Source organism: Xenopus tropicalis, chromosome 7 (assembly GCF_000004195.4).
Source record: "Xenopus tropicalis strain Nigerian chromosome 7, UCB_Xtro_10.0, whole genome shotgun sequence".
Lineage (NCBI taxonomy): Eukaryota > Metazoa > Chordata > Amphibia > Anura > Pipidae > Xenopus > Xenopus tropicalis.
Window position 1 is genome coordinate 95,756,666 of NC_030683.2, and position 22,947 is coordinate 95,779,612.

The window sequence follows — 22,947 nt, forward strand, 5'->3', positions numbered from 1 at the left end:
GAAGGAAAAGCCTATGAACTAGCAGGCTTGATGCTTACTAACAGGATAGGCTAAAAGTCACTAAACTGCCCTGGCTTATTTCAGATGTTATCACAAAGGTCCAGGGTTAGGGTTCCAGAAAGAAGAATCCTGCTGTAAGGATGAACATGAAAATATTCCTATCCCCTCCACACGTCTCAGGCTGGAGGAAGGTTTTCCTACTTTGCGCAGCTTTCTGAGTAAGCCCATTATGCAAAAGAGTATATATCCATCTTTGGGTGATAGGGAGACTATCTTTCTAATCTCTCTTAATATGTATACAGTAGATTGGTCATAATAATAGAGACCAGTAAAACAGTATAGAGATATCAGTGCCATAATGGAAACTGGAACCTAAGAGGGGTCCCATGGAAACAACTACTGTGGCCTTCGATGACGGAATTGGACGATATATTTTAAAATAAAATTTTGTTCAGAAGCTCTTGAATTTGGTGTTTTTAGCAGCTGGTTGCTAGGGTCCAAATTAACTAAGCAACCAGGGAGTGGTCTGAATGAGAGACTGATATATAAATAGAAGAGGACCCAAACAGAAAAATAAGTAATAAAAAGTAAGAATAACAGTAAAAAATTGTAGCCTCACAGCAAAAGTTTTTTGTCTGTTGGGGTCAGTGACCCCCATTTTTTACTGCAAAGAGTTGCAAGGAGAAGGCAAATAATTCAAAAACTATAACAAATAAATAATTGAAAAAATGCTTTGAACTGGCCATTCTATAACATACTAGAAGTTAACTTAAAGGTGAACCACCCCATTAAGGTATATTATTCACTGTTTCATTGTTTGAAGTTTCCATCATAAGCTGTCTAATGGTCCCCATACACTGGCAGATCCGCTCGCTTGATGCCGCCAAGCGAGCGGATCTTCTCCCAATATCCCCACCTACGGGTAATTGAACTGGAGCCAAACGATCCAATTATAATGACGGGCATAGGCAAAGTCGGTCTGGGGGCCGCATCGGCTCGTTTGACTAGATTTTTTAACCTGCCCGATCGAGATCTTCCCAATTTCAGGCCAGATGTCGGTCAGGCAGGCCCGTCGGTAGTGCCCATACTCGGGCCGATTAGCTTCCGAATCGGTCTAAGGGACCAATATCGGCAGCTACTATCTTAACTGTATTTAGGGATGCAAGCGTTTATTTTCCAATACATACAAAAGCAGCCATCAGTAATCACACTCTGACTCGCACGCTTTGAGCAAAGAAAAAGAAATAAACTAAAAATGAACCATTTTGGATTTTATACTGTAACATCATTGAAAAAAAAATAGGAAACAGCAGCATTATTCTTTCCAAGCATTCATACAGCATTTGACCGACTCTGTTCTGAAGAGGCATGCTTTCAACTGCCGCCATTAACATTAATATTGGGGATGAAAAAAAACAAACCATTTTAAACTGGTTATTTTTAAAATGTACTTTTTTTTGTTTCTTTGGGAAAGAGCTGTTAAATATATCATTCCGAGAGCTAAATACATTTAGGCATAGTAACACATCTGTGTGTATAATTTTGAATATAAAAATCCATTTTAAGTATAGATAATTGTTGATATGTGCCCAAGAGACTAATTACACAATTAAAGGGGAACTCCACCTAAACACAATTTAAGCTTTTTTTTTTTTTAAATTAAAAGTAAACAATATTTCAAGCAACATTGCAATATACATAAATTATAAAATATGCAGCCTTTTCATGATTTTTAATGTAACATTATGGCTTGGATCAGGTACCTAAGCCTGGTCCCGTTTTCCTGCTGATCTGGATCGACTGTCCTCGGCCTGTCTTCAGTCTATCAATAAGGAAAGGAACATCACAGCACAATGAATTATGGGTTATGTAGTTCCTGCATGCTGTCTATAAGCTGTGGGGAAGTTGTTACAATTTGTAACATCAGTGTTTTAGCCCCAACTCCCCCGTCAGGATTTCAAATGATGCAGAAAGAGAAGAACTGTTTTGCAGCTGGATTTCAGCATATAAAAATGGTATTTATTCATACTTTATGAAGGTATATTAGGGATTTCTGTGTTGTGTGGGGATCTTTAATAAATTCTGGTTTGGGAGCTGAAGTTCCCCTTTTACTGTATTTGTCAGTGTTGTGCAAGCCTGTCAGAACCTGGTCATTGCTAGTGTAACAGTTTGGAGACAAAACATAATAATTATACTATAATACCAACAATGAAGAAGCCTTTTAAGTAGCTCATGGTGACTTATATATTTTATACAATTTCTATAAGTCTTCACAAAGTTGCAAGAAACGCCACCACCAATAAATCTGCCTTTTTAGATTAAATCTATAAACAGATATCCCGGAGCTCATAATCTAACAAATACCTTAAATAATCTAACAAATCTGTCAAATATTGTATAGCCCGTAGCAGCTGCTACAGTGCCAGGGGTTTCTAAGGCTGTAAATGAGCCACCATTCCAGTCCTCATCTCACAACATGGGTTAAAGTATAGAGAAACATTGTAACTGATTTCCAGAGAAACTAATTCCCTTTCATCCTAAATCTCACCATCAGTCTAAAGCCCTCTATCGAAATATATAAGGACCCCTAGGATGGCTGGCTACATAGTCTGAGAACCTCAAATGTCCAATAATAAATAAGTTAAAAAAAAGTGCTGCAAAAAGCATATTACTAATCCTGGCTTATCATGTGCCTGCCTCAAAATAAGAGGAAACCAAAATAAATAAATACATAAAAAAAAAAAATCCTAGAATCCATACTTGATCTAAATATGACTAATGTTCTTGTTGGTGAAATGATTCCAGTGCTTTTAGGCTACGCATTCACTAAGCACATAATCACAGATGGAAGAACTACATTTTTAGGTAGTAGTTTCCTTTTGCAGGGAGTGCATGTTTCCCAAACATCAGTGAGGAAAAGTGAGAAAAAGGCTCTGGTAAAGTCCAGGCAACTTTTGATTTACTGTGTGAAACTCTTCTTGATGGAGACACTGGGAAATCTAGTAACCAATTCCTGTACCACTCGACTGTCGATTTGTGAGCAGAAGGAAACATCCAGCAGGAACAGCTCTTTGCAACATTCCAATAATTTGCACAAGGCTGCCGGGCTTACCATTCTGGTACCTACAGAAAAAGCAACAAAAAATGATATAGCCTTAACCAGCATATTCAGCTCAATAATAATGGAAAACCGTTTACAAGTGATCGGCATGGTTCAACCTAAACCGTCAATATGCCCCATGAGCTATTGCTTTTATCCACAATCTACAGAAGCAAAACCCGTTGTCCAGGAAGTGTTTCAAACAATTATGTGAAATCATATACAGTTTCACATACAGTTACTGGTTCCTTGGACTACTGAAAATAATAAAGAATGAATACAATTTTGTTCCTACTCAAACTCAAGGTAATACTGTTTGTATATTACTGTGTATAGTTGGTGCCCTATATATTAAGATAACAACTGTTCCACTTGTGAGGGTCCTGGCAGATGGGACATTTTGTCACCCATGCTTCTCCAGTGCAGGTAACAAAATGACATTTATAGCCCAGTCTGACTGACCATACCACCGGACTGCTAGTCAGGCCTATCCTGGTTTTTTGCAATGTGATTATAACAGACAACCTGTAAGATGGAACAGACAAGTGACACAAGTAATAATAAAGCAAGGCTGAAACTGCAAGTTCAGCAAGTAATATCTTAACAGAAGCTTCTGAACATAAAGCAAAATAATCTTTTATCTGGGACTGGAAACTAAAAACAGGTCTCCATGATCTCATTTGAAACAGCAAAATCTCTTTCTATAACGGACTATTGTAATTAAATAATGGGCATAACTGTTCCTAAACCCATTTCCATAGGTATAGCGGCCCATTATTAAAGCAATATAGGCAGATAAGATATTATAAAAGTTGCTCCTTAGGGTAGTCTCTTATGCTTAAATCTGAGCCTACATTAGAGCACAGACAGCCAGCAGCTATACAATATGGGGTATATTTATCATGCTGTGTAAAAAGTGGAGTGAACTATTACCGGTGATGTTGCCCATAACAACCAATCAGCAATTAGATTTCAACAGTTAGAAAACCAAAGCAAAACATCCAATTAGCTGCTATGAGCAACATCACAGGTAATGTTTCACGCCACTTTTACACAGCATGATAAATATACCTCTAAGCATTAAGGCAATGTGCCTGTCCCTTTAAGTTATAAAAAGCATGTTAGAATGTCAAAAGGAGCCTTTAATAAGGTTTTAATTGACAGTATGGTGCATTGAGAAATGTCAGTACCATAGCACCTTTAGCTATTTAATCGATATACCTATTATTATCCTTTGTTTATATAGGACAGCAACATAGATTTATAAATACTTTATTTTACACTATTTTGCTAAAAGAATGTACACACCTTTATTGATATGCTGGTTATAGTTCATAAATAGAGGTATCACTACCCGCATAAGCTGGGGAAGCAGACCATCACCTTATTATATTTAGTATTATTATACTTCTGGTTATTATATTTGATACTGAGCTATCCCAATATGATTTAATAACCATAATTCTTCATCTTGTGATTTGCTTACCTAAAATGTCTAGCTGTTGAAGATGCTGGCAGTTTCTGGCTAATTCTTCAATGTCTGAGTCACACACAGATCTGTTAGCTGTGAGAAAAAGCTTCCGGAGGTTTGGGAGCTTACTGGCAAGATTTACAAAACAGCCAGTGCTGCTCTGTAACGTCGGGCACCATCCAAGGTCGAGCTCTTCCAGAAGCAAGCACCCAGATGCCAGTTCTGCTATTCCCCTTTCAGTAATGTTTTTACATCTCCACAAATCCAAAGAGCGTAGCTTTTTGCACTTGGCCCCCAAAACACTTGCTACAAGGTCATAATCTTCAATCTGTCAATTAAATAAAAAATGTAATTTAATTTTTTTCTCCAAATCCAAAAATCGTAACATAAATAAATGCATGAAAGGGTGAAGATTTATGATGGTTTAGAATAACAGGATAACCAGGATCTGATTAAATTAATTAGCTTTATATTGACTTTGTCGATTATTTATATAGTGTCAGCATGTGATGTAGCACTTCATTGATTCTGTCCAACAATTCACATCAGTCTGCACACAAACACACTCTCAGGGGCAGATTTATTTAGATTCGCCTTAAAGGAGAAGTGACACCTAGAACACTATATTTATTCTGCAGAAACCATTACCATACCTGAGTAAACAACTTTAGAAGCTTTCTCCATTTGCTTAAAATATCAGCTGCCATTTTAAGTAGCTTCCTGCCTGCAGTCTAGCTGTTATAGCTCAGATTACACATTCCTAAGGGAGGGGAGGGGGGGGGGGGAGTTCTTTGCATTCTAGTGGGAGGGGGAGCAGGAGAGAGGAGAGAACTGCGCAGACTCTGGCCACAGGAATTAAGGATGTTTCTGAGAGAGGAAGTCAGACACTGGAACATCATGTTTGCAAAAAAATAGACAAGAAATCCTGTGTTTCTTTTGATATAGGACTCATTACTGTAACAGCATTGTACTGTACAGCATTACTGTAAGTGCTTATGGCTGTATTTACATAGACCTTTCTGATAAAGCTTACTTAGTTTTACCTATCCTTCTCCTTTAAAGATGCTGAACTTTTTCTGATTTAAGAATCAGGGAAAAATACCCCACATTCCCTCAAAACCATTACTTCCTTAACTCACGTGGGGATTCCTTAAATCTTCCTCTAAAGGAAACCTGATGGACACCCACACAAACACTGCATGAAAATTCAACTTCTATGGTGTCTGGCCAACTCACACTCATTTCTGGCCAATCATCACAGCTTTTTGTACATCAGCAAACTCAATCCATACCTGGCAAGCATTATGCGCTTGATGATATTCTCAAATAAGGTATCGACTTTATATAACCAAAGGCATTCTTTTCTTTGCATATCAACTATACAAAAAAGGAAATCAATTGAAGCATAGGTAGATATCTCTTGTACTCACCAAAACACAGCTGCCAAGATTCAGATGCTGAATTTCTGGGCAGAAGTTCAGAATGCTAAGCAGAGCGGTTTGCTGCCATTGAAAACACAACAGCGGGTTAATAAAGCTGTCACATTGCTTGCTTAAAATACAGCTTTAGGCTACTGTTACAAACATTACTAATGCTGTTTACCGAGTCCCAATGTAACCCAATCATTGATTGGTGTATTAAACAGGTTAATTTTATTGTGCATTTGATTTCTCTTTACCTTGAGTAATAGGTTTAAATTCGGCTGGCATAATCCTTAGGAATAATTGTCTTAATGAGCAGGTAGGTTCAAAGAAACAGGAAAGTCAGGTCAACAGCAACCCCACCCAGCACTATCCCATAATACCAGACTAATGGATTGAAATGCCAATATAACTGGAGAGAATATTCTCTTTGTGACCTAGATGTCAAAAGATTATGCAAACTGACAAGGATACCACCCAGGGTGCCATTGGGGGAGAGGGGCATGGGTGTTTCGGGCCCAGTGAAATCTTCTTTAGAAGGGGGCCTGGCCGCGCCGGGAGAGTTACGCAATTTAAATAAATAATGAACTGACTGACTTATTATCACATTACCTATTTTATTATTTATATGGTCAGCAGTTTATATTAGGAGTAGCTGTTTATATTAGGAATAGACAAAGCAGAGTTTTCTTACCTCTATTTTTGTACGATAGAGAACAAGTCGTTTTAATCCACTGAGTTTACAAATATGGCTGAAAGCCTGAGGTGGCAGTTTATCACAAGAGGAGAGATTTAATTCCTGAAGGTTTGGACACATTTCCGCAATGACCTCTAGACAGGCTTCATTCAAGAAGTGGCCACAGGCCAATTCCAGTCGGACTAGTTCACTACCACACACTTTTAAGAGTCTGAAAAACGAATATATTGGTAAAAAAGTTGTTTACAAAAGAGAAAATGAACAAAATGCTTAGAATACCGGATGTACAATCTTCAGTGTATTTGTGCTTGTAAATCTTTGTCTATGGTTAACTTGAAGTGAGGCGGTTATGCTGCCCCTTCATTAAAGAAATGGGGGCTTTGCTGTAGGAACCTACACAAAACCTGTTGCAAGCTAAGGGATTCCTCTTATCCAGGACTGCAGCTTTTTCACTGTACATGCTTGCAATTGTTGCTTATCACATAGTGTGATTAGAGATATGCTGCTTATATTTTCACATTGTGCACGGTGTTGTAATATGGCTACTAAAATGTATAAACTCTTATCTAATGATAATTATTATAATATATTTTAAATTCAAAGTGAATGGATGCATAATGCTTTTTAGAATATTGGGGGTCATTTATCAACACTGGGCAAATTTACCTATGGTCAGTAACCCATGGCAACCAATCAAAATGTTGCATTTATTGTTCTACCTGCAGCTGGCTGAAAAAAAGGCAATCACTGATTGGTTGCTATGGGTTACTATCCACGGGCAAATTTGCTCACTGTTGATAAATGAGCCCCATTGACTGTAGACTAAAAGATTTAACCCCTAGATCCATGCAGAGGCTGATTTACTTTATAGTTAAAGTAGGGACACACCGAATCTCTCATTTAGTAGGGGATCTGTCCAAATTGGGCCATTTCAGTAGGATTTGACACAGGGAGGCCCATTTGTCAATATATTTTCATTTTCTTGGTTTTAGAAACCACGACTAAACTCACTAAAACCACAAATATCTACTCATTTATTAAAAACTAGCAAAAGAAAAAAAAAGACATGGGAAAACAATTCAAATTTTTAGTATAGTCGCAAAAATGCAAGCATAAAAAAAAAAAAAAAAAAACTCTAAAGCCACGAAGCCAAGGAAAAAAAAAAAGCGAAAGTTAATGTGCACTTGTTTGTGATTGGCCAAAGCAAAAATTTGCATTTTAGCTTTCATTTTCTAAGTTGTAGTCTGAACAAAATGAATTGCTAATTGGTTAGTACTGGTAACTGCTTGCAATTTAGTAAATGGTAAATCCGCCCCATGAAACTTTCATTTTCCTTTTTGCTACACATGGAGAGAAGTCATGCCGATGCTTATTTATGCTGCTGTTTGTACAGTCAAAAACAATGTCAGCAGAATAGCACAACACACACTTGACAAACAGGAACACACCCAGATGTACACATCTAAGTGATCTGAGACCACATAAACAGAACTAATCACAGGACAATGAGGCGAGAAGATTGTGAATAAATACGTCCGGATCAATATTAGTAATCAGATCCAGCAATTTCCCAGCAAACACAACGTTAGAAAAACAAGGAGCACTACACAATGCTTTTGTGCAGGTCACTGGAAGTCACTCTAACAGTTACATATGGAGCAAACTTTGTTCTGACTTCACACACCTCACCATGGCGCAGCATGACACATCATTTATTTCAATGGGAACTAGAGTGATAATCATGATAGCAACCAAATAATTCTTTTTAGGGTGATGGCAGATGGGATCATGGAGGACAGAGAAGAATTAAAGGAGGAGAAGAGGTAGAGTAGAATAGTAATTGAAATGTAATGTACTGTTGCCCTGTGTTGGTAAAAGCAAGCTGTGCTTTTGCTTTAGAAACTCTACTATAGTTTATATAAATAAGCTGCTGTGTAGCCACGGGGACAGCCATTCAAGCTGGAAAAAAGGAGAAATGGTACAGGTTACATAGCAGATAAAAGATAAAGCCCCATTGTACTCTACAGAGCTTATCTGTAATCTGTGATGTAACCTGTGCCTTTTAAACTTTTTACCAGCTTGAATAGCTGCCCCTATGGCTACAGAGCAGGGTATTTGTATAACCTATAGTAGTGTTTCTGTAGCAAACACACCAGTGTTACCAGTGCAGGGCAACAGTACATTATATTTTAATTTTCTTTTTTTTTTTGGTGTTACTGTTCCTTTAAAGTTGCTCCGTGAGGCTACAATTTTATTGTTTTTATTTTTTTTAGTAAACTTAATGTATACAGATCCAAATTACAGAAACATCCCATATCCGGAAACCCACAGGTCCTGAGTATTCTGGATAACATGACCCATACCTGTACTTATATCTCTGTTCAAGACCTCCCCTATTCATATTTCAGTGGCTCAGTCAAATTAATGCCATGTTGCTAGGATAATTTGGACCCTGGCAACTAGATACCTGCTGAAATTCCAGACAGAGAATTGCTACATAAAAAGCTAAATAATTAAAAAACCACAAATAATAAAAATGAAGACCAATTACAAATTGTCTTAGAATATAATTCTCCACATCATACTAAAAGTTCATTTAAAGGTAACCAGCCCTTTTAAAGAACTATATGTCCCTGCAAAGCTGGGAAATATAGCAAATATTTATAAAGTTTGTATATGTTATATGTCAATCTTCCCATTTGGGAAGAGTTTACCAGTGTCCATAACATGTACTATAATGTTTAAATCCCTTGGGAGGTATGTAGAGTGCAGAGTCAAGCTGGAGTCTGCAATGAAATTAATTTTCTACAATGGGATAAGCCATGGTGCATTTCTGCTTTTTAAAAACCCACAAATGTGCATATTAGCATATATAGCTTATAGTCACACACAGCTGAGTGCTGTAAATCTGTTCTACATGGTGAAAACACATAAGCTTGTAAAACGTTGCATCCGGTCACTTCAAATATGGGGATCCAGAAGAAGCAGAATCCACTATGAGACGATCGATTGATTGATCCTAGCCTCGGAAAGGATAGGGCAATCAGGGCCGCCATCAGGGGGGCACAGGGGGTACAGCCGTCCCGGGCCCGGACGATTTTAACTTTAAAAGGGGGCCCGGCGCTGCTACAGTTTTCTTAGCTCGGGCCCCCTTTAATCTGTTCCGGGCCCTGTCATTGGTGGTCAGCGGGCGATCCTATTGGTCGCGCCCCGTGCGTACATGCACGTCAGTACGCACAGGGCGCAACCTTATAAAAGGGCCTGGCGTCGTTCGGCACTCAGAAGCGCAGTGCTGTTGGGAATGAAGGACCTCGCCGGAGGAGCCGTCGTCGAGGAGCCGTCACCGGAGGATTGTGCTGTGCTGGCTACCAATGTACTAGGGGGGTTTGCTGGCTACCAATGTACTAGGGGGGGGGTTTGCTGGCTACCAATGTACTAGGGGGGTTTGCTGGCTACCAATGTACTAGGGGGGTTTGCTGGCTACCAATGTACTAGGGGGTTTGCTGGCTACCAATGTATTAGGGGGGGCCCTGCTGGCTACCAATGTACTAGGGGGGCCCTGCTGGCTACCAATGTACTAGGGGGGTTTGCTGGCTACCAATGTAATAGGGGGGTTTGCTGGCTACCAATGTACTAGGGGGGTTTGCTGGCTACCAATGTATTAGGGGGGGCCCTGCTGGCTACCAATGTACTAGGGGGGCCCTGCTGGCTACCAATGTACTAGGGGGGCCCTGCTGGCTACCAATGTACTAGGGGGGCACTGCTGGCTACCAATGTACTAGGGGGGGCACTGCTGGCTACCAATGTACTAGGGGGGGCACTGCTGGCTACCAATGTACTGGGGGGGCCCTGCTGGCTACCAATGTACTGGGGGGGCCCTGCTGGCTACCAATGTACTAGGGGGGTTTGCTGGCTACCAATGTATTAGGGGGGGCCCTGCTGGCTACCAATGTACTAGGGGGGGTTTGCTGGCTACCAATGTACTGGGGGGGCACTGCTGGCTACCAATGTACTAGGGGGGCCCTGCTGGCTACCAATGTACTAGGGGGGGCACTGCTGGCTACCAATGTACTAGGGGGGGCACTGCTGGCTACCAATGTACTAGGGGGGCACTGCTGGCTACCAATGTACTAGGGGGGGCACTGCTGGCTACCAATGTACTAGGGGGGGCACTGCTGGCTACCAATGTACTAGGGGGGGCCCTGCTGGCTACCAATGTACTGGGGGGGCCCTGCTGGCTACCAATGTACTGGGGGGCCCTGCTTGCTACCAATGTACTAGGGGGGTTTGCTGGCTACCAATGTATTAGGGGGGGCCCTGCTGGCTACCAATGTACTAGGGGGGTTTGCTGGCTACCAATGTACTGGGGGGGCACTGCTGGCTACCAATGTACTAGGGGGGGCACTGCTGGCTACCAATGTACTGGGGGGGGGCCCTGCTGGCTACCAATGTACTAGGGGGGGCACTGCTGGCTACCAATGTACTGGGGGGGCCCTGCTGGCTACCAATGTACTGGGGGGGCCCTGCTGGCTACCAATGTACTAGGGGGGGCCCTGCTGGCTACCAATGTACTAGGGGGGGCCCTGCTGGCTACCAATGTACTGGTGGGGCCCTGCTGGCTACCAATGTACTAGGGGGGCCCTGCTGGCTACCAATGTACTAGGGGGGGCCCTGCTGGCTACCAATGTACTAGGGGGGGCCCTGCTGGCTACCAATGTCTCATATCTGTGAGTCCTTTGTATTTGTGGGAGGGGGGCCCAGAAATTTTTTTTTGTGAGGGGCCCTGTGATTTCTGATGGCGGCCCTGAGGGCAATTATTGGAGCAGGGTAGAATAGATTTTTTTTAGATAAAATATGTTAGTGTTACTTTTCCTTTAAAGCAGTTTAGCTACATTTCTACTTCTACATCTATTTGGAAGGGGTCAAAACGAGTGAAAACTTTAGGGTTTATTTGCAATCATTTGGCACTGGGCGGTCTCACTTCAGCAAGGAGCTCTATGTTACAGTATTTGAATTATAAAATTACTTAAACGGGTATTTGCTTGGCTCATGTCCCACTTATGTTCTGCCCCTTTTCTCATGGACCTCATTGCATGAAAATTATTAAACTACCTGTATTATTATTACTACCTGTATTGTGTTGTCATTGTAGAAAAAAGAATGTGTTTTAAAATATGTGAGCTTGGCACAAAACTGATGTAAGTTCTAAGATTTGTTCCAAAAGTGAGACAAAATGGCAAATTGTACCTTTTTTTCCTCTCTTGCTCTCTCTCTCTCTATATTATATTATAGACAATACATGCTGCTAAGTCATTAAGAATTATTACTAATTGTCTACATATCTTCATTATCATCATTAAACACTGGAAGTTAAACACCACCACTATGGGCTGATATATGATTGATCGAGACTCCAGGCTTGAGCAATCTGTTCCTGAAACCAGTTTCCAAAAACCCACTTGGAGGAAAAAAAAATGTTTGGCACAAACTGGAGGTAATCGCATACAGAAACCACGCAGGTGTTTGAGTTTGTGTAATCAATTGTTTGAGCCCAGAGACACTGAGCAATCATAAATCAGTCCCTTTAGTAACCTAAATGACTTGTGCACAAGATAGCATGGAAAAGAAACATTAATATTTCTTTGCTAAAAGCAAAGTACCTGCTGAATCCTGAGGTAGAGATAAGTCCCCTGTTTCCAGTCCAGGACAGGTTAAGCCACTGCACAAGGCTGCAGCGCGGTAGCAAGTACTCCAGCGAGTTGTCGTTCACATTTGTCCAGTAAGGCTGTAAACTAAGATGAGTGTACTGCAAAGGATCACAGCAATGCTGGTACATGAGCTTGCAGGTCTGAGCCAGGCGACAAAGGTCTGGAAGTGCGAGGTGACTTATGATAAACTGAATAAGCTGCAATACAAACATAAGAGTAGAAAGTATACATACCAGAAGGAATATTTTTACAAAAATATTTGATTTTTCAATTTACTTGCTCAAAAAACATCAGTTGTATTCTCATACAGGAAGTAAAAACACCTGGGGGGGGGGGGCAAATTTGTTAGGCGCCCCCTGTGACTAAAATCATTAGCTTTTTACCCCGGGCTGGCTTGACTCTTATTTGAGAATGCAAAGCGGTCCAGGGTATTTTACTGTAGAGTGTCTGGCTGCCATATTTTTCAAGTATAGCACAATACAGAACTTTGGAGAATACTGAATTGTGCATTTGGACAGCTTGAATCAGCAAAAATGACACCAAGAAGTGAGGTTAAAACATGGTTGCATGTTGCTCTGAAGGAAAGGCTACATCATTTTTAAAAGAAGATGATTTTGATTTTCTTCTCCTCCTCTCACCCACTCAGTCTCCTCCCTCAGGAATTTACTGTGGCTGTTGGCTACTGAGCATGTTCGGTTCTTCTCTGCTCAGATTACTAAACACTCCCTCAAGTCTAGTAGCCAATAAAAACATGTCATTGCTGGTTTGCATAGAAACGCTAGCTGCCTGCTTCTATGTTTTTCTCTTAATCTCCTCTCCTGAGCTCAATGTAACCATAACAGTGCTCAATCAAAGCAGAACTTTTTATCAAAGGAAGTTCTGCCTGTCCGAGCCTGCATTCCTGATGACATTTACGCTGAATAAGGGTCTTTGTGCACATATGCTGTTTGCAAATTCAAATATATGATGTGTCAGGGAGAATGCCCACCGGGTGAAAGCTGCCATTTCATTTGGGAAAATGTGATGGTGCTGGCAAACAGAGGGGATATATGCAGTACTAATGATGCCACTTGAGTGGGAGAGATGTGCCCAACTTATATACATTGTAGGAAAATGTAGGCTTTACGTGCCCTGTAAAAGAATCACATAACCCAGTAATCATTCCATATCCAAAAATGCAAAGGTTATACTTTATGCACACTTTATTCCATATACTTTATTCCATATGCTTTATGCATACTTTATTCCATATACTTTATTCCATATGCTTTATGCATACTTTATTCCATATGCTTTATGCATACTTTGTTCCAGGTCAAACTTTCATTCTAGTGCACAGATCCATCATTTTTGTACAAAGGATATATTCATAGACAACACTTGTAAATAAATAGCAATTTGAATACATAATTGGAACAAAATCCTCCAATATATTATATATAAAAAGTGGCACTTAATTTGAAAATTAAATTAGGAAATTTCAAGAAAATTTTCAAAAAACCCAGTGTTTCATTTGCATACTGCTTATCAGACCTAACTTACTCATAGGTGTGAGTCAGTCTGAACGTAGGTATTTTAGATTGCAAACTTAACCAGGCAGTGCCCACCTACCTCCTGCATCTGCCAGTATTTGTATGTTTGGTGAGTGAACACCAATACTGTGCAGCTCTGGAAAACATTTCAACATATGAGAAGCTTCAGAGAGACATATTTGCAGAGTACATACTTTTTGCATAGAGAACATTACCATATTCCAGGGTCAGTTCAAAGTGACCTTGCATATATTCACCCATCATATTTTAGCAATATGCCTAAAGCCCAGGTGGTTACACACATTAACTGATTTCTATTGTTCATTGTTACCCCTTAAAAAAGCAATACATGCGCAGGTTGAAGCAATAAATGCGCTTCATTTTTAAATTGGCCACCTTACATGTGGGTGGTCAACTCTGTGGGGAAGGGGGCTTGGAGATGTTTACAGAAGCCACTGAACATTTTTGCTGAGGGGCCCAATCAGGTGTGGACCGGGATTCAAAATAGGTCCTGGCAAGTCAGGTACACAGAGGCCCAAACATCCCTCACCAGCCCAATAAATAGTGACTGTCTGTGGCATCTTACAGCAGCCCCTCTGGCATTTGCCAGAATCTATAGATTGTCAGTCCAGGCCTGGGCCCAATGCCTTGACTTTACTCAACTGCTGAGAGGCATATAAGTCGAGACTTACCTCATAAGGCAGTTTGTCAAAATAGCCATTATTTGTCCATTCCCTGATGCCAGTGTTACTCAGCTGATTTGTAAGGCTATCAAGTTCACAACTGTCTTTGTCATCATAGTCATCATCCAGATCACTCATGTCAATGGCAGCAGTTTTCAAGAAGAGCACTGGCTTTTCTTTCACCCCGTGCAGTTCCACCGCATCCAGCTCAGTATAATAATCCAAAAGGGAACTGTTAGTTTCTAGGCGAAGAAGATTTGTTGGAAAGCTGATCTCTTTTAAGCAAGGTGTGAATTGGCGAGACTGGGGGGAATTCACCCGTGTAGGTTCTCCAGACCAAATAGTTTCCCATCTAACCAAAACAGACAGAAGAAGCAATAACACCTTCAGGATCAATAACATAAATTACACTTGAGGTATTACCTGATAAGAACACAAGAACAGAGCTGGGTGGCTGTAAATCTCATATCCCATTCCCTAAACTAAAGACCTATATAAAATGACTAAATGGAAGAGGCAGGAAAGGGAAAATCAAAAGGAAAGAGCATGTATTTTGCATTTGCATGTATTTTTTGAGTAATTCCAATTCTGTAAAAATAGAAAACATATCACAAATGGAAAGGAAAATACTGCTGATTTTGAAAGCCCCATCTCTACTAAACACCTCAATACCAAATACATATAGTTTTATAGAGAATTCTGATGTGTACTACCACATTTTCAAAGCACTGCTACAGAAATCAGAATAGGATTAGCTTTCTTCCTTGCCTGCGCCCAGAACCATTGTGTTGGCCCAGGTGCAGGCACACACACCAGACAGCTGCTCCAAAGTGCAAGCTCTAGCGTTTAAGTGCCCATATCCACCTGGTACACAATGGTTCTGGGTGCAGGCAAAGCAGAAAGCTAATGTCAGAGCTGGGGCTGATTCTCGACCTGCGCTTTGCAGCCCTAATGCTGACTTTAGCTTTGTTATACTCTAGGATTGATACATTTTTTAAAAAATACACAGTATGAAGAATCTAAAAATGTGAAAATAATCTCCTACTTTTGCTAAAGTAGGTGATTTTCATTACATTTTTAGAAATGTTAAGGCTTGCATTTAAATCATCCATCTGATCTCCCAAGTCATTAGGTAATAGGATCCTAAGCATGAATGCCAGGGGCCTTTGGAACAGTTTGATGACCGATACGCATAGGATTACTAAAGTATGTGGTATGTAGAGGCCCCCATATTGAAGTAAGGCATACAAAACATTATTGCTGTCACTTTAGTTTTTTGCAAAATCAACAAAAAAAAAGTATGGAATCCCTTTGTCTGGAACCTGGTAGCAAAAAAGTTCTATGAATTTAATTTAATGTTAAAATGTTTATTAGGAGACGTAAGGGATGGAGATTCTAATTAGAATCCTTATCTGGAAAATCCTAGGTCTGATAACAGATAACAGATCCCATACCTGTATTACTGGAAAATGCATGTTCTAACAAATCCAAAATACATAATGATGTCTTCCTACTACAAACTACCAAACTGCAACTATACACTGAAATTAGAGGTCTGTATGACATTTCTGAAATTGATCTCAGAATGGCATGTATCACATACAAATGTTAACAGGCAAAAATAAACAATGCAGAATGCTATAAAATCACCACAATCCAAAAGAACCAAAGCAATAAATACAAAATCTCACAGCGAAATTGATAGTAGACTCCCAGTTCCACTATGAAATAAAGAAAATGACAGTGCCAGAATAACATACTGTATATACTCGAGTATAAGCCTAGTTTTTCAGCACCCAAAATGTGCTGAAAAAAGTCACCCTCGGCTTATACTCGAGTCGGGTGCCATGGGTCCCTCTAGACTAGCACCCTCTCTCCTTTGTGTGCAAATTAGGCCACCTGCAACCAGACCCTCCAGTGCCCTGGCCTAGGCTCCCACTAGCAATACTTATTTCCCCTTACATCCCTCCGGGGCTGGGTCTACTGCCAGTTTGCCAATGTGCAATGAGCGTGGAGTAGTACTCTTATCGTTTTTGTTGACCCTCTTCTCCGCTTACAGAGCTAGTTTACTGTTTTTCTTTGAAATAAATATTGAAAAACGTATACCCCACTGATGCCTCAATTAATGTAATTTTATTGGTATTTATTTTGATTATTAAAACTTAGCAGTAGCTGCTGCATTTCCCACCCTAGGCTTATACTCAAGTCAGCTGTCCAATGGAACTCAGTCAGGCATGCACAGTAGACACCTCTTCAACCATCTTCACAGAGAAAAAAGGAGAGCTCAGCAAAAAGGCGGGGCTTCATGTTGGACTAGGAAGTAATTCAAAGAGCTGAAGTTGAGCTGCTTGTGATACAGAATCTGCATAAGACTGAGTGCTGGGAGAAAGGCATGATATTCTGGGGGCCATACAGAGCTTTCATGATAAAAGGCTTACTTGTCCTATTAATATTAAAGTACAAACAACACCAGAAATGCAAAGCTGAAAAAAACACAAAACACATGCAGCTTAGTCACCATCAGTACAAAGTAGTGTTTTATTACTACAGAGAAAAAGTAAATAATTTTTCAAAAATGGAATTATTTGATTAAAATAAACTCTATGGGAGACAGACTTCCTGTAATTTGTGAGATAAGGGATCTCACACCTGTATTCATTCTCATTGTTACTTCAGATTTGTAGACAGTTTAGGTGTCCTTCATCTTTAACACTACAATGTATTTTGAGTCACCCTATTTCTAGTAACCAAGATCATAGTTTACCTTAGTTTAATTAGTTGTTGACACAATTATACTGATACAAAGTGTGAATAGACTTGGCATACCTAATTTCTGCAGGAGCACTTTGAGAGTATGGGTTTGCAGAACATGCAAGAATCTTCACCACCGACCCCGGATGGTAGGTTTCCAGGATGTGAACTGCTGTGGGATAAACAGGTTCTTCAAAAGCGAGCTCCACGTAATCCTGACTGAAGAAGTTTACAGATGTTCTCTTAAATGGTGCTGGAGTACTGGAGCAATTACTCCACAAATTTCCATAAGTTCTAAAAACAGCAGTTTGAGTAAAATCCCCTGAACTTGGATACACATTAGGGGAACCCGCTAAATTCCACATGGTATAAGACATGCTATTTTCACTCCCATAGTGGGAGCTAAAATCCAACACTTCTTTGGCATACTGCACAGCTTTAGTTGACATTGGCAAAGCCCGGCTGTTTGACTCAATAGCTTGACGGCTGTTGATCATTTCCCCTCTGCTAGCTAAACGTGCCCGACGTCGAAGGCAGATATAGTAAAACATACTCAAGACAGTAAGCATAGGAAACCAAGGCATGAAGCTCATAATAGTGGACCACTCATCAACAGAGATCTTTTTCTGCGTGCCCTGATAATTGGAAGCTGACCTGTAAACAAAGAACACAAAAGTGAGGAAAAATGTATGTTATATAGTCAAGTCTTGATCACAGCTTATAAGACAGAATGCTGCTGAAGAGAACATGGCTATCAAATATCATAGGCAGAGTTAACCTTGGTTCCAGTTAAACAATTTTTTTATTTATTATACAGCTGTTTGGTTAAAGCAATCACACATAAAGAACTTTGTTTTTTTGCCACATTTTCCTATAACACCAAAAAAATGGCACCAATACGCCCTCTATCCCCTGACAAGTGCCTGTAGTAGCAAGACTGAACTGAATCCCAGTTAGTAATGTAATAAACTCAACATGCACCCGCACCCGATTCTAACCCACAAAACCATAACCCGCACCTGAAGCTAACCCACAGAACCTTAACCCGCACCTGATGCTTACCCGCAGAACCTTAACCCGCACCTGATGCTAACCCGCAAAACCTTAACCCGCACCTGATGCTAACCCGCAAAACCTTAACCCGCACCTGATGCTAACCCGCAAAACCTTAACCCGCACCTGATGCTAACCCGCAAAACCTTAACCCGCACCTGATGCTAACCCGCAAAACCTTAACCCGCACCTGATGCTAACCCGCAAAACCTTAACCCGCAAAACCTTAACCCGCACCTGATGCTAACCCGCAAAACCTTAACCCGCACCTGATGCTAACCCGCAAAACCTTAACCCGCACCTGATGCTAACCCACAAAACCTTAACCCGCACCTGATGCTAACCCGCAAAACCTTAACCCGCACCTGATGCTAACCCACAAAACCTTAACCCGCACCTGATGCTAACCCGCAAAACCTTAACCCGCACCTGATGCTAACCCGCAAAACCTTAACCCGCTCCTGATCCTAACCCATAAAACCTGCACCCAAACTGAACCTACAATGGTAACCAAAGTTTCAACCCTAACCTCAGGGTAAACACATGCATCATCCCACCCATCACTAATCCCAATGTCTTCAATTGATTCTGTCTAATAAAAAGTGTGTACTTTAACAGTGAAAGTGATAATGAAGCTCAGGCTTTTATATACTATATAAATGTATAGAAACATAACATTGTGACAGGCAATAACACATATTTACATTCTGGTTGTTATACAGTACACTAAAAAGTAATGTGGCAACAGAGACAGTAATACCTGAAGGTCTAGTAATGAAAGTTTACATTTTTCGCTGTTTTTAATTCGAAAAAACTCAAAATCTCACCAAACTTGAACGATTGCTTATTTTTTAATAAAAATTAATCTTGAAATTTGATCAAACCTCAAAAACAGTGCAAATGCATTTTACCCATCATTTTCAAAGAGACTACTAACTTCGAAATCGAAAAACCCAACTTGTAAAAATCGCTTGAATCTTGTTAGGACAACTCGCACTGACACAGTTTTTTGAACATTCATGGAAACCATAATTCCAATCCCTGACTCTTAGTGCAGAAAACTTTCAACTGCAGTTAGAACAAATGATAATAAATCAGCCCTCAGCATTTATACAGCATGCTAGAATATTTGCAACATACATTAAATTGCTTCCATGCACAAATCCTATTGAAAAAAAATATAGCACTGCACTGCATTACGTTAATTTTTTCTTTTTTTCAAAAGCCATCAGTTTCCATGAGGGTATACAAATGGGGGAATGATTATATATTTTATCAAAACAGGAACAAATATGAGTTAAGATCTTATAAAAATGGGTAAAGGAAGGCAATTAAAGTAAACTTAAGGGGAACTCCAGCTTCTAAAACAAAATTTGTTAAAGAGCTCCACACAATACAGAAGCCCCTATATATACGTATCACTGTAATCTGTTCCTTCAAAAAGTATGAATAAATACCATTTTTAGATCCAGCTGCAAAAAAGTTCTTCTCTTTCTGCATCATTTGAAATCCTGACAGAAGGAGGGACTAAAACACTTATGTTACAAATTGTAACAACTTCTCCACAGCTTACAGACAGCATGCAGGAACTACATAACCCACCATGCATTGCGCTGCAATGTTCCTTTTCTTATTGACATCACATGTGCAGGGAATTGTGGGATTTGGAGGATGCAGGCTGAAGGCAGGCTGAGGACAGTTGACTACTGTCACATTTTTTTTTTTTGTGAGTCTCAAAGTAGTCAGCCAGATCAGTAGGGAACAGGGGGCCCAGGCTTAGGTAACTGTTCCAAACCATATTATAACATTACAAATCAGGAAAAGGCTGTATATTTTAACTGATGTATACTGCAAAGTTGCTTGAATTACTTTTACTTTTTAAAAAGCTTAAGTTGTGCTTGGGTGGAGTTCCCCTTTAAAGTTTTCAGATCAAGGTTTCTTTGTGGTCCAATCCCCCTTTTGTATTGCATCATGAAGCAGTGTAAAAACCTTACCGTATCCCATACTGCAGTAAAAATTCCTAGGCCGTGTAGTGTTGCTGGTATCTGCCATCTTTGCTCCTGTCACTTCTGGCTCCTGCTTGTGCCATCTTAATTAGGGATCTAGAGCAAGAACGCTGATCAGGGGCTTGTGTGAACTGAACCACTTATTTGGTCTAGGCAACTGCTGAAAAGGCCAGTTTGGAAGAAATACAGATCTGTAAAGGAAATGTATGATCTGGCAAAATAGTTTGAGATGGTACAGCAAAAAGATGAATGAGGTGAATAGTGAGGGTTAATTAGTCCTCAGCCTTCACTGCAAAAATGTTACTGGAACCTACACAATAATACAAATATGAACGTGCCAAGAGGCAAGTTATAAAAGAACAAAAAACTGAAAAAAGTGTAAACACTAATTGCACCAATTATGAGTAATGTAACATATTTGCTAAAGTAAAAATTTGTGCTATTTTCACCAAAATGAAAACACGCAAGCATTCGTACTTTTGCACATGATGATGAAATTTCTCCAGTGCAGTTTACCAAGGTTCAATCTGGCAAAGCGCAATTATATAAAGATGTAGCAACCACTTTTGTACCTCGTTATTTACGTCAGTTCCTCCGTGCTACTATCCCACATACTTTATGTCATTTCTTTATGGTGCAAATTCCGTGTATCTGCACTTAGGCCAAAGCTGTTCCTGTCAGTGCAACAACACAGAGCTGCGGAACAGGGCGGATATGCTTCTCTCCACCCACCTACAAAACGCAGGAGGCCTAAGGAGACTAATGCCAATCTCCAGGAAGTTCTGAAAGTTCAGCTGAAAACTAATCAGAAAAGTATTGCAACAAACAAGACACTGACAGACTACTAAAGGCTCAAATCAATATACAGCCATTAGGTTGCCCTGGAACAATAACCTATAACCTACAATTACAACAAGAAATCCAGGCATTGCTGGAAAACTACAGAGCGATGCTGGCCGGGTCCAAGCACTAATAGCTGTTCGCAAAGCTGTAGCAAATTCTCTGCAGAAGATGACACTTGCAGATGATAGGAAGGCATTCTTAATGGCACTTGAAAGCCAGGTTACCAACAGAGCGCTGCAGAGACTGAAAGGAGACATATCCTATAAAAATTAACAATGTACCAGGGAATTATACTCCTCTATATATAGAAGGATTGTTCTAAAAAAGTTGTGTTTTGGACTGATTTATTGAGAAATTTGCCCAAAATCCCACTAGCCCCTCCCATCCGTTTCACTTCCTGCTGGCTGAATTCTCTGGATGAGCTGGGGAGCCGGCGGGCCTCAGTACACTGCACTGTAGGATAGGAACCAATCAGCAGCTAGGCTGACCTGATAGGGAACTGAAGCCTGTCTGTGCTTGTGTGAGTGCAGGGCTGTGATTGGCTATCCCCCTCCTACTGTGCGTCTGGCAGGGGCCATTAGGACACGCCCACCCCTCATTTCAAACTGGGACAGAGAAGTGATATGGTCTACAGGGAGCTCCAATAAAGGGGCCATTTTTACAGATAGGCACCGTATATTATTCATAATTGCCTACAAAATTAGGGTTTTTGCCATTTATCCAATATGTCTCCTTGAAGGGATGTGTGTGTATGTTAATGCTTTGCTAGACTCTGGCAGAGGTGTCAACACAGACGAATTGGAAACCATAATGTTTCCAGTGTGGCATGGCATCACCGGAAGTGACGCACTTTGGAACCCAATGAATGTTTCTGTGCATGCCCACATTGAATTTTACAGAAAAATGGAAAATCCCAGGCAAATAATGTACGGCTATGGGAGCCCGGAGGGGAGAGAGTCCAAACGGCAAAGCCAGGGGAGCTGGCAGCTAGGGCAGTGCAGTCAGTCTGTTCATGCCAGCCATGTGCACAAGCACAGACTGAAAGAACCAGTGTTTTGCAGCAAAAAACGCCCATAGTGTTCAATGCAAAATTTTGCCATTTTGCTATTTTTTCTGAGAAGCAAAATGGGGCAGATTCACTCATCACTAGTAATATATATAAATAGGGATATTGAGGAACATCCCACTTTCGAGAGCCCCCTGTGTTGCTGTCATTAGGTGGGGGTAGTAAAATAATTTATACATAAAGTAATGCTGGAGCTGGATTTTCTTCTTATTTTGGTGCTAATGAAGCCAGGAAACACAGTGGGAAAAGAATGTCTTTAACTCGAATTAGTTTCCAGAATGACATACCTTTCTCCCTACATTCAGTCTGATGTCGATTCTAACACAGAAATTCAAAACAACAGCTCAGATCAGCTACTTCCTCATCTAGCGTCGAGCTCCGCCCCCTTTAGTTTACTGAGCTTTCCTTGCCTACTGATCGGCAAAACGTCAAAGAGGTGTCTACTGCGCATGCCTGACAGAGCTACAGTCATTCTGGAACCAGTGCGCATGTGCAGCTTCTAAACAAGCGCGGCCCGTTTACTCTGTAAGGCTCAGTGCTCCTGTGGTGAATTACACAGGAAAAGACCGCACTCTCTCAGAGTATGTTCAACATTGTGATACCATGATGCTTCTAG

At 40.6% G+C, this 22,947-nt stretch overlaps 1 protein-coding gene across 6 annotated transcripts; it reads right to left on the reverse strand.

Annotated features, from left to right (window-relative positions):
• Window positions 1-1,252: 1,252 nt before the first annotated feature.
• On the reverse strand, window positions 1,253-22,729 carry fbxl4 (F-box and leucine-rich repeat protein 4). Of its 6 annotated transcripts, none has more exons than XM_031905908.1 (9): window positions 22,619-22,729; window positions 20,411-20,518; window positions 17,439-18,017; window positions 14,622-14,964; window positions 12,350-12,594; window positions 6,687-6,900; window positions 6,002-6,073; window positions 4,587-4,899; window positions 1,253-3,123 (listed from the first exon to the last, which is right to left on the reverse strand). In XM_031905908.1, the coding sequence occupies exons 3-9, from the start codon at window positions 17,954-17,956 to the stop codon at window positions 2,960-2,962; spliced, it is 1,869 nt and encodes a 622-aa protein (XP_031761768.1). In that variant the 5' UTR covers window positions 17,957-18,017; window positions 20,411-20,518; window positions 22,619-22,729; the 3' UTR covers window positions 1,253-2,959. The 6 variants fall into 6 exon arrangements, with proteins under 6 accessions (XP_031761768.1, XP_031761765.1, XP_031761769.1 ...); XM_031905905.1 differs by having other exon boundaries at window positions 20,411-20,613; XM_031905909.1 differs by lacking the exon at window positions 22,619-22,729 and adding an exon at window positions 20,995-21,582.
• Window positions 22,730-22,947: the final 218 nt, after the last annotated feature.

Bases quoted from the DNA above. Each gene is read 5' to 3' on its own strand.
- fbxl4 (XM_031905910.1), bottom strand. From the start codon at position 17,956: ATGAGCTTCATGCCTTGGTTTCCTATGCTTACTGTCTTGAGTATGTTT. The intron at 12,595-14,621 runs GTAAGTCTCGAC...TTTGTATTGCAG, and splicing joins TTGACAAACTGCCTTATGAG to CTTATTCAGTTTATCATAAG. The intron at 6,901-12,349 runs GTACTTTGCTTT...TTCGTTTTTCAG, and splicing joins TCTACCTCAGGATTCAGCAG to ACTCTTAAAAGTGTGTGGTA.